Below are 12,424 nucleotides of genomic sequence, written 5' to 3'. Positions count from 1 at the left end.
AAATGATTGCTCTCTTTTATCTCATTAGCATTTCCTCTCTATTTCTCCCCTGTGCCTTTCTCTTAGTTCCTTTTTCCCCACTTCTTTACTGCATTCCTTCTCTGTGCCTATTCACATTTGTATTTGACTCAAATGCATACCGTTAGCAAAGTACGCTCCAGTGTTTACTTCCACCATTCCTGAGGTCACTGCTCCTCTCTGCCATTTAGGTGAGTCTCTGTCCCTGTGCATTTAGTGAGGCAATGACAGGAGATGCATGGTAATAACATCAATTACTCTGAGCTTTTTCTTAGAACATTCCGCTGATGTAAAAGCAACATAAATGTTTATATAAATTAGGGGCTTTTAGAGGTTCCAGGTTTTTGTATTAATCCTGCAGAGGGGGAAAAATTCCACAGGGCAAAAGATCAAAAACGTATATGTTACGATTAATTTTAGCTTAAAACTTATGCATCTTAGATATTGTTGCTAAACACATTACCTTGTCCAAAAAAATGTGCAAATTTGAAAACAATCAAATTAAGAAAAAGCTAGCTAACCTTTTCTAACTTCATTAGAGAAGGTTAGAGAAATGTTTTATATGTACAACAAGAAAATTATGGGATTCAAAAACTGTCACAGTTTGCAACCATGTTCGGTAACTGATGAGGACCCAGGAACAGACACAGGCGAGGAGACGGTATTGAACTTGAAACAAATGGTGAGCTGTTATTATGGCTAATAGACGGAGACAAAAACAAAGCAGCAAGGACAGTGGCGAAATTAAACTAGAACCTAAACTGGGAAAACTGGAAAAACTGAACACTAAGAAAACTGTGACTCAACTGTGATAACTAGGAAGACAAGGACTAAGAACACTTTGCTATGAATACTATGAACACACTATGAACATGGCAGACTAAATACACACAGGAGGTGATCAGGGGAAGTGGAAGCACATGAGGAAACAGCTGACCCAAATGAACATCATGACTTTCAAAACAAAACAGAAAACATAACGAGACGCCGACATGACACAAGCTTGACAAAATGAAACGCGCAAACATGAAACATGACAGGTTTAGACACACGAACCAACAAGAGAGACTTAAACACAGGGGGTGATAACACAAAGGGATCTAATAAACAAAAAACTACAACTGCAGCCTAGCCCATATGGAAAAGATATGTATAAATCTTATAAGGTTTGTATCTGTCTTGTGTGAAACTTGTATGAAAAGCATACAAGAGTGAAAACGGATATAAGATCCCTTATATCTATATAAATGAAAGTTGTATGTTTTGGATACTTACTAAAACAATATATGAAAGTAATGAGAAAGTGGCCACTTTCATGAGTAAATCATATAAGCCTTATATGATTCACTATATGAAGTAGGCCACATCTTATGCAATTTTTTTTCTTTTTCTTTTCCATATGGGAGGAGCTTAACATGACAAGATGAACTTAAAAATAAACTATATAAAAATACAAGGAAACTCAAAACACTGGGTCACACGACCCAGGACGATGACAAAAAAACCCACAGTACAACCTAACTTTTAAAATCACTACAAGAACATGTTTTGTCTTAATTTATCACACCGAGTAAATGGGTTCAGTTTGTATTGACTTTGAATCTTTAAATAAGATCTTCTAATAGCTAGATGAATATCAGGTATTAAAAGAAAGCATTTAATACATGGCCAATTAAATTGCAAATGCCATATAACCAAAGCATCCTTAAATCAGTTTAGTGCAAGAAAAATCCAGTATGAGATTGTGTATCTTTAGTTGAGACATCTGGAATCCTGTCAGTGTAGCTGTAATTAAAGGTTACGGCAGCCAAGGCCAACCAGCAGGGGTCTGCCTCCCTCAACCCATGATGCATATCTAACCAACCATTCATCCTCCACTGTCCCTCTGCATTGCCCCTAATCTAGTTTGATGTTTACTAGGAAGCAATGTGGACATGGGGCTTTCCTTAGGAAACTATGTGCCAGCAATAGTCCAATCAAATGGCAGGGCATTATAGTTCATCTTAGTGTATATCTTAAAAAGATATTCAGATGATTTAAAGCTACCCAGCATCTTACAGATAATGTAACCTGATTATATTGAAATGGTTTGTCTTTTAGTGAATGAGGGAAACCACCTAAAACTGGATAATTAGTTGGATAGCAAAACCTGCACTATTTCACAAGAAACTACAGTGGAAGTGCTTTCATTGCCAACATTATTGTTTGTAAAAGCCTAGAGCTACTTCTGTCAATACAAGTATGAGACACAGGCAGGCAGACAGGATTAGCTAGGGCGAAGTGTGATGTGAAAGTCCAAACTATTGTGAGCAGGAGATATTTTATTTTGTATTCACATAATTAGTTATCATTGATTAATCATTTACCATTGTGGAATCTGATGACAGTATAATCTTTGCTTTATATCTATGGTAATCTGAGTAAAGAGTAATGGATGCATATTATCATCATTGTAATCAAGTCTCAAATGGTATCCATAGCATTGTATTCACCGTCCAAAGAGGAGAGACCTTGTTCTAATTCATTTGCAGGCCTACATCAGAACATGCACATACAGAGTTATGTAAACACGCACGTTCGCACACACACTTATTTACACAGGGAGGTCATGTCAGGACATTCTCTAGTTGGACACACAGGCTCACAGAACTGCACAACATGATATGTCACACACTTGTGTTCTCTAAAGTATCATCTGATGTTTGTATAAGGGGAACTTTGGACTATGGGGAGACTGTTATCATTTCCAGTAAAGATCCAACTGTGATGTCATAATGGCAATATAAGGAGTCGGGATGGTTCAGTTGACGAAGGATTGTATTGCAACTTGTCTTCCCACACTGACTGCGCAAAGTGTGTAATAAAGGTCACTATTTTTTGACACCTACACGGACTCTGCTGTTTTTCCTTCTTACCCAAACTGAACCAGACGTAACACTATCAGGGAAAGTGAGGTGTCAGGCACCAAGTGCCAAGGACCTAAAGATGCCACCACTGAATGAAACAAAACAAAACAAAATCTTTTCTTTAAACTTTGGCATTTTGCTATTTCTGCAAAGTTTGTCATACAAACAGCTTTTAATATTTTAAAGACAGGCTTGTTCATATATTCCATACTTCCTAGAAATCTTTATAAATTTTTTGTAAGGTAAGACAAAAACTGGGTGTTTATTGCAGAACTAGCAAAGCGCCAAATTAAAGAAAAGATTTTATTTTTTGTTTCGTTTTTTTTTTCCCTGCACAAAAACAATTTGACTGTGCAGCCTTCTCACACTGATTCCATATTTAATACCTGATTATGTTTCTTAGATTTTTTTTTCTAACAAAGCTTGGATTTGTTATAGGTTTTGTCTATAAGTTGAGAATAACTAGAATGGCCTATGTGTATCAGGATATATTGGACACAATGTAATGTGTCCAAAGACAGAGGATCTGCAGCTAAAATCCTGAGAATGATAGATTTCTATTTGATGTGACATTGTGATTCTAAATGCATGAATATGTCTTCACCAAAACCCACAAATCACCCTTATTGCACATGCACATATTCTGAAAACACACACACACACATACAAAAACCCAGACTACTTTATGTAATAGTTATTCGTTATCTGGATTCACACTAGCAGGAAAAAATATTGCTCCCCTGCTGAGTTGTAACAACAGTGAAAACTCTGTTGCACTTCTCCTCTTTATCTACTGTTTCTGTCTTCCTCTTCCTACATTACACTTTGTCATTCTACGCACTTTCAAAGTTTGTGTTAACATAAGCCTAAAGGTACTACTCATATTTCCTCAGTCTTATATATGTTAATGCACAAGGGCACAACAATAGTGCCAATTTAATTAATCTTTAACAACATTTATTTAAAAGTCTGACTTGATAGAAAACTGGAAAGACTGGCTAGATATGATTTTCATTTTACAACTCTTAAATTAATTATTTGCAGGGTTGTAAAAGAAACTCAGAATTTGATAGGGCCTTTGTTTGTTTGCCTGTTTGTCTAATCATGTAGTTTTGTTTACTAGACTCTTGGACTTAATGAAGAATGAAGAAAAAAAGGTGATGTGTGTGTGTATGTGTTCCTGTTTAGCTATCTTTGTGAGGACCGATATCTGCATTGTACTATACTTGTGAGAACCAACCGGTCCTCGCAAATTTGAAGGCCTTTTTGAGGCTCAAAATGTGGTTTTAGTGTCAGGGTTACAATTGGGTTATGGTTAGGTTTAGGGTAAGGGTTATTTAGGGAGTCATTTTCAATGGTTAGGGTTAGGGTAAGGGGCTAGAGAGACAATTATGTCAAAGAAGGTCCTCACTAAGATAGCTGAACGGTCTTGTGTGTGCGTGTGTGTGTGTGTGTGTGGGGGGGGGGGGGGGTGGGTACAGTGAGTATTGCAAAAGGGACAAACTGCAAATTACAGAAAAAATAAAGCCAGAAAACACACTGGAGAAGCAGTGACTACAACACAGAAATGTTTTTCAACTCTGTGTTGAGAGTGATGAATGGAGAGTTGTGTATGCCAGGTTCTCTTATTAAGGTGGCAACAAGTGCAGCTATTAGTACTCCATTTGGACCATATCCAATCATACACACATCACACCTACACACACATGCACAACGTCTGCCCTTGCAGGTGTTTGGTTTGCTAACAAGCATCATCTCATTATTCTTTTAGAGAGCCGATTAACTGCTGCAATCATAACAATAATGATCACCAATCAGCCCATAAATACCACAACACCTTAATTCAGAAGCGTGTACCTTGTCTTGACGACATTTTAATATTAAACTTTTAACTGTTCTCTTATTACCTGCCGTGCAGCTGTTTGTTTATACTAGTGAGAACCCTCCTAAACACACACACACACACACACATTGGGCGTATGTTCCAAAGTTACTTAGTGAAACATGGTTTTTACATCTCAAGATGAAAAAAGAAAAATATACTGCATAAGTGCATCAATCTGACCATGCAGGAAGTATGTGGTACCATGGGATTTACCCTTAGTTTATTTCTATGAAGCAAGTAAGTAGGCGAGAGGAAATCAATGTCTGGTGACAGCTAGTCAATCTTAGACAGTGCTTACATTCTACTCTGCTTGAAAGGGTGGATCTTCCCATATCTTCCCACATATGTTCTTTACAACAAATCCTATGGAGCTCAAGACAGAGAAATCTTCATGTATATCGGACAAAGTCGGAATAAATTGCCTGACAGCATCACTAAATAACTTTAAAACCTGCTGTACTTCCTTGCAAATTGGGTTTGAGTTGACAATGTAATGAATCCTTTGGTGGATGAGCATTTTCCTTTTCCCTTTTGAGTTCTTTTCCAGGACTTACATGTTGACAAAAAATACAATTAATAAAATAAATAATAAAACTACATGATAATAAAAATAACACAGGCTCTTTAAGACTGCAAAAAATCAAAAACATACAAAAACTAAATAGTTTTGCACTTACCTCCTGTTGACTTATTGCACTGAAAAAAGTGATATTGTCTCCTTTTAAATATAGCATATTATATTTTGGTATATCTTTTCAATTCAAATGAGTAATTCCTGTCTACATATATAATTCGAGTAACTCCAGAATACATTCCCTGCGTTTTAATCCAATTAATTTTAGTTAATTAAATGTAGCTCAAAATGCTTAAGTATGTTTTTCATAGCCTCCTGCTGGGCCATTTTGCGCATGCGTTAGGACAGGCCACCATTTTGCACGCGGACTGAAGAAGCGGACTCTTTGTGTGCTGCAAGCGGGCTCAAGTTAATCGCACAACTTCATATAAAGGTGGTCTAGCTTCGGTAAGTAAACCTTTTACGGTCGTTTTTGTTTTATTTTTTTACCTCAGTCAAAGCATGTTGACTCTTTAAGACGTGTGCACATGGAGAAAGAAGTCTAAGTAGTTGTACACCTCTGAACTTTGTCATGAATTTGACTTAAGCTAGCTATGTGCTCTATTAGCTACTGCTCTATTAAAAGAGTAATTGTATTGATGCGTTAAAATGTCATATGTTTTTAGCTTAGTTCTTGTGGCACACTTTGTACTAACAAATTATGGAACGAGGCAATTTCTCTGTAGTTAGCTGTAAAGTTCACTGTACAGTCGCCTGCAGTTTTAAGTTGAGAAATCGTCCCTCCCGCCACAACATTGGCATTAAGGAATAGTCGGGCGGGGGAGGGGGCTTCTGAACGCACCTGCACAGTCAGGGGTGCAGTAGGAAATAAGTAGGATTGGTGTTGCACAACGTCTTTTGTGCAGAAAAAAATAATGGTTGTAAACTGTGGAGGAGAATAACTCAGTGGTTGCCAAAAATGTGAGATCAAAAGGCACTGAGAGTGATGTTTGTCAGAACTGAAATTAACTCAGAAAAGAAGTTGCTTCACTTGATAGAGCTGTTGAGTGCAAGACCTGTCAGCGGTCTGGTTTAGCATTTAAAGCCTCGCTACGTGCTTCCAAACCGCTGCATTTAATCTCAGAGAAAACTAACACAGAGAAGTAAAGCAAGTGTGTAAGTTCATCTCTTTATGTTTGCATAGTATTTCCATGTTGAGCTTAACAACCGATGTATGGAGCCACAGCTGGACTGGCTGTCGGAGTTTTGTATTGAGGGGGAAAGGAAGCGATTTGTTTTATACTTCAGCTAGAATGAAAAAAGACACAAAGCTGGAGTTATTCGGTGTCTTCATGCTGAACAGCTAAAACTTCTTCCCTCATTCTCCCCCCTCCCTCTCCTGTTGCTACTTCAATCATGAAACTGATCGATTATCAGGTGATCGGCTTTTCTGTCGCTAGTCTCTCTCATTTGTTAGTCACCCAGTTTGCGCTAGAAAGAGGAAAACGGCAGATAAACAACAGCAGCACGTTTAAGCTTGATAAGCTGTTGCTAGAATTTTTTAAATATTACTTCTAGTATCCGCTTATGTTTTCTGGAGCCACAGCCGTAATAGCTGCTGGTCATGATAGTTTGGATATGTGGTGAGAAGGAAACATGAAGGTGAAACCAGGAGAAGTTTTTACTGAATCATTAGAGCTGAACAGGTAATGAAGAAACAGGTTTACATTTTAGGTCACATGAATGAGTTGAAGGGAAGTTATGAACTGTTTATGAGAGAAAAATAACACCAGGATCCTTTTCTATGTAGCTGACATCTGGTAACTGTGCAGGGGCGGATCTAGCAAAGTTTTGCCAGGGGGCCAGGTAGGGCATTAACAGGGAAAGGGAGACACAAAGACATAATTTTCTTTCTTATTCTCATTTAAAATGTCTAGCTTTTAATAAATAATTATTCTAAATCTTACTACCAAAGTGGTGATCTGGTTAAATGTATAGAGATCCATTATTGTATGTAGTAAATATTAAGTCTAATATATGCCCTAGTAATAGTAGTACATATAGCACTTTTTCCTTTGGGAAGGTACGCTGTCTGCGCTGTCTGCAACTGTATTGAAGAAAAATGTTGAATCAAATTATTATAGAAAAATAATTGATTTCTGTGCATTAAAGTAGATTACGTCAATTAAGCATTATCAGGCGAAGGGTGCGGGGTGGTTTCCTAATATTTTTGCTGGGAGTTGGCAGTCCTATTAGTTAGTTTAATATTTCTATGTACTGTTTAGAATACCTGAATAAGGAGGATGGTGTAAGTTTTTTAGGTTGATCAGTATTGCTGAAGTATAAAATATTTTGGGTGCAGTGTATTTTTTGCATACAGGTATAACAGAATAGCTTTAATGTTTTGTTTTTAAAACTGAGTATGAACTTATACAAAATGCAGCAAAATATTTATAAAAACAGTTTTATTTATTATAAAATACACTATATCGGATTCATATCGGCATCGGCAGATAATCAAATTTATGATATCGGTATCGGACATAAAAAAGTGGTATCGTGCCATCTGTAGTTTGCACAGAGGCACAAGTAAGATTTGTTTTGTTACAAGGGAGTATCATGAAGTAATGCACTAATGGCTTGGAAACGGTAATTGTTTGTCTTTCTAAAGTTTTTTTTTTTTTTATTTGTCTTCCTTTTCTGGCAGATTTTCTTCCCCTTATGTGTTACTGTTTATTCAAGAAGATGGTGTTATTTTGGTAAGTACATGCAAATTCCTTACATATTTATCACAACAGTATTTGTCACAGTATTGCAGGGACAAGTTTATCTATCTCATCTTAAGGGTTCTTGTGATTATTAATATTGATATTAATTAATATCAATTAATATATATGATTAAATTTCTTTTATCCAGGACAAAAGAAAAAAAAAACTTGCGAAAGTGAAATTAAAAACAGGAATTTAGTTCTTGTGAGTTAAGAGGATGCAGAGCATAGGGTTAGATGGAGGTGGATCATTCACTGTGGTGATCCCTGAAGGAAACAGCCAAGAGAAAAAGGATCAGATTGCAAAAAAAAAATGTGGTTTGTTTGCATACATGAGTCTTTACGGTACCCACAGGACTCCTGAAGTATAAGTACTCTGAAGTTTGCAGAGCAATTTCAGAGATGTTTGGGGCTTACATGGCAAGCATGTTTTTAGTTGCACATCTAAATTTTCTCTGCTCTCTGTTGCTGATGGCAGAGTTCTGCCCCGCTGACCTCACAGGTGAGACACTCCCACCAGTGGACAAAGAGCACAGGAAAATGTGTTGCCAACCACCTGAAACAGACAAATATCTGCTTTTTAAAACCCTTTAAACCCATTAAATGGACTGATGCCATTCATTTCTTCTTTGATTAACAGTAGTAACATCCTTCATGCACTGTATACTAACCCATATGATAATCATGCTTTATGAAGTGATGGCAATTGCATTGTAGCATTTAATGAAGAAATAACAAAATAATCATACCAATGATTAAGCACCAGTCTTCTTTTTTTCTCTGTGTGTGTGTGTGTGTGTGTGTGTGTGTGTGTGTGTGTGTGTGTGTGTGTGTGTGTGTGTGTGTGTGTGTGTGTGTGTGTGTGTGTGTGTGAGATACAGGTAAATGCTGAATTCCAGTGTATTACAACACTTCAACTGGAGATGACCTTCGCGGCACAGTTAGGCAGAATTACACCTCAGTTGATGACAGTTTTCCAGAAGAAGGGCGGTGTTTCTGGGCAGAAACTTGCCCACCACTTGCAGATCATGCAAGAGGTAAATCTGAATATTGCAAATTCTATTTGGATTTCTTTTGTCTTAAGTGGCAGGTCACTGGTGAGTCCAATAAGCCGTTTTAGGTGACCAGCCAAGCAATCTAAATTTTGAAATTTCATATATAAATTTTATTTACTATGTTTGAACTGACATATGATAAAATTTACTTATTGCGAATTTCAGACATTGTTCTTTTTTCCAAATTAGTTTAATCAGCAACTCTCTTTAAACAGGCTGAAAGTGATGTTAAAGTGAAAAGGGAAGCAGTTCTCAGGGCACTTTGCCTCTACCTTGGTGAAGAGGACGGAAGCCTTATTCGGGAGTTCTTTGTAAGTCATTTAAGTCATTGTAAGCAAGTCATCTATACACACACTTTTTAGATAGATATCTGTGTGTGTGTGTATTACACACACACACACACACACACACAAACGACTAGATTGGAATTTAATTGTAGAGTTAATTGTTTTTTCTTTTACCTTTTTATTAAATGTTTAGGACATTGAAGGAGATGATATCCAGAGAGACCTGAAGAAGCACACCATGGGCATTTATGTCATCAACAGGGAGGATGGACAAAATGGACATTATGATGACATTGGAATATTTGTTGAAGGGGAGATAGTCATGGACAACATTGGATCTCTGGCGCAAGCTTGTGCATTGATGCTTGGAGTAATCTATGCACTAAACCTAGCCTTCCCCAAGGAATTGAAGGACTATTATGAATTCATTTAGAAAGTGTTGATGGGATTCGATGGTGAAAAGCTCTCCCCCAAAGTCTTTGGGCTGAAGAACAAAATTGCTACTGGATAGGAAGATTTCTAAAATAACACATCAAGAGAATGCTGTTATGTAAATTACCAATGACTGGTGCTCTTGTGAATAGGAGTGAAACTCTTGTACAACCATCATTTGTTCTGTGTTATGTTTCGATTGAACATTTTAACTTTCAATAATGAATGTTTCACGTGTGGTACATTTGAGTAGCTTGAAGAGCAACTTTGTAATTATTCAGTTATAGCTGCTGCCCTGCGTATAATCAGTGTTAACTCAACCGGATAAAAAAAACAAAAAAAACCATTCATGATTACCACACTGCAGCACACTGGTAACACTTTAAAGACTATTAATTGTTTTGAAGCGAGTATGTTAGGTCAGAAAATATGTAAAACATTCAGAATCTTCAAGGAAGGACTAGAATGGAAAGACAGTGGTCAATAAGCAGTAAGGAAAACACAAGTTTAATTTTAAGTCTAATTACCTTATTAAAATACGATTTCTAAATATGGATCGCAGAACAGCAAGTCTGAAACTGGTTAGTTTGTGGATGCATCAGTTTCTAATTGTGATACATTATACTGCTGGTAGTGTTTTATTCTTTTATGTAAGGAGTTTTTTTTTTTTTCTTTTTTAGAGGAAGAGAAACATTGGTTAACATTTCTCTTGTCTGTTGTTTCTGTTTTGTTTGAATACAGCTTTTTAAAGCTACTAGTTCATAGGCAAAAGTTTTGTAATTTGTATTATACAAATTGCAGCAATTTCCCTTAGAGATGTGGATTCTTATTCTGTTTGCAACAAATTTTGCATTAATAAATGATGTGAAAGAATGTTGTAGTTTTCATTATTGACGTTTTTAAAAACTACAAATCAGGGTAAGCAATATTTTTTAAGTAAACTTAACTTAATTGAAATAGAGAGAAATTAACAATTTGATTGATTTGAATATAAGTTTGGGACATAAGTGTAAAGGAAACAAATTATTCTGGTACATTTAACACGACCTTAGTTGGACTTACTAATAATATTTGACTAAGACGTATCCACAACAGTTAAGTTAAAGTAGCTTAAAAATATATGTTGGTTTTACTCGCTTAAATTAAATTCAGTGTACTTAAAAAATATTTCTGGATTCAAACAAATTTATTTCGTGCAACCACTTGTCATAAAAAAATTGAGTAAATTGAACAAAACATTTTTTTCAGTGTGGAAATGCGCTCTAAAGAGCAAAAAGCTATGATTAGTTTGCTGCTGTTCAGAAAAAATGTTCAGCAGCTAGGTTGTCCTTGTCATCTATTGTATCTTGAGTCAAAACACCCAGATGATCAGTAGACAATCAGGTCATCATAGCCTTAAATGCTCCACTGAGATAACTTATTTTAGGCCTCGTCAGCAGTCAAAAATCAGTTACATAAGGAAAGATTTACATGTTGTTGGGCCTGTGGTGCATGGCTAGAGTGTAAAACAGTAGAAAATTTGATGTATTGCAAAACTGGCTGTAGTTTGCAGGTCCTGAAAGAAGCTCTTTAGCATGGAACAGGAGTTTCATTACACACGAAAAAGCAGTTTAATAAAGCAGATGATATGTTTCTGTGTACATGTAGGAGTTGATTTATCAAACAGTATCAGTAGTGATGCAAAGAAAAGTTCAAAGTTTGAACCTTTTACAATTTTTGAACTCGTTTTATACATTTTGGACTTCATTAAGGTTTTTTGGGGATGCTGTTTTCATTGAAGTGGAGCTTCTTATGTCTACAAACTATTGCATATTTCATTGACATTCTGACTCAAACAAACATGACTAAATGGAAACTTGTTTAATAATAACAAGCTGATATAAGATTAAATATGTTATTGTGCTCTTGCATCAAGGGCAAAGATATAGTCTGTTTTATGTTATGAAGGCTCCAGCTTTATTTTAATATCGTTTAAATGTGGGATACAGCTCAGGTCAGGTTTCCAGGGTGGATTCTTGAATTGTTTTCCAGTTGTGGGGACACCAACAGAAACACTTCTTTTGAAAGCTATGCAAGTTTCTGCCTACGATTTAACTTGTATCACATTAATGAATAAATGGTTGAATAAATACAATAAAAAATCAGTAATATAATAATAATAATAATAATCCCACTTTTACATTGATCTGTTCTTTCATGGTACGTGGCAGAATGATTTTTTTTTTTTTTTTTTTTTTGCCTGTCCCGTTTGGATCTTTAGCCATCAGCATTGTTGTCTGAAGGCCAAGAAAGATGCCAAGCGGATATACTTTCCCAAGTGGATCATCATGGCCTTGCCATATTGGTCCATTTGATTGACCTTTATTATAATTATGTATTTATTTGATTTGATTTTGGGTTGTTACAGACGGGACAGACATGACTGGGGGATAGGACAGGGAGAAAGAATGAAAGAAAGAGAGGGAGAGAGAGAAAAAAAATAGAGGGGAGAAGAGATGGTGAGAAAGGGGGGAAGAAAAA

The 12,424-nt window shown here is 36.3% G+C and overlaps 1 protein-coding gene across 1 annotated transcript; it reads left to right on the top strand.

Annotated features, from left to right (window-relative positions):
- The first annotated feature begins 5,600 nt into the window (after positions 1-5,600).
- On the top strand, positions 5,601-10,777 carry LOC146698165 (uncharacterized). Its single transcript, XM_085473183.1, has 5 exons — positions 5,601-5,830; positions 8,070-8,121; positions 9,012-9,167; positions 9,401-9,496; positions 9,666-10,777. The coding sequence occupies exons 3-5, from the start codon at positions 9,054-9,056 to the stop codon at positions 9,903-9,905; spliced, it is 450 nt and encodes a 149-aa protein (XP_085329309.1). The 5' UTR covers positions 5,601-5,830; positions 8,070-8,121; positions 9,012-9,053; the 3' UTR covers positions 9,906-10,777.
- The last annotated feature ends 1,647 nt before the right edge of the window (positions 10,778-12,424 follow it).

Source organism: Copadichromis virginalis, linkage group LG11 (genome assembly GCF_057382275.1).
Source record: "Copadichromis virginalis isolate Kocher_CV1m ecotype Utaka linkage group LG11, C_Virginalis_male_GT1.1, whole genome shotgun sequence".
In the NCBI taxonomy this organism is placed as follows: Eukaryota; Metazoa; Chordata; class Actinopteri; order Cichliformes; family Cichlidae; genus Copadichromis; species Copadichromis virginalis.
This window is presented reverse-complemented; position numbering and strand designations above follow the sequence as displayed.

Bases quoted from the DNA above. Each gene is read 5' to 3' on its own strand.
- LOC146698165 (XM_085473183.1), top strand. From the start codon at position 9,054: ATGACCTTCGCGGCACAGTTAGGCAGAATTACACCTCAGTTGATGACA. The intron at 9,168-9,400 runs GTAAATCTGAAT...CTCTTTAAACAG, and splicing joins ACTTGCAGATCATGCAAGAG to GCTGAAAGTGATGTTAAAGT. The intron at 9,497-9,665 runs GTAAGTCATTTA...TTAAATGTTTAG, and splicing joins GCCTTATTCGGGAGTTCTTT to GACATTGAAGGAGATGATAT.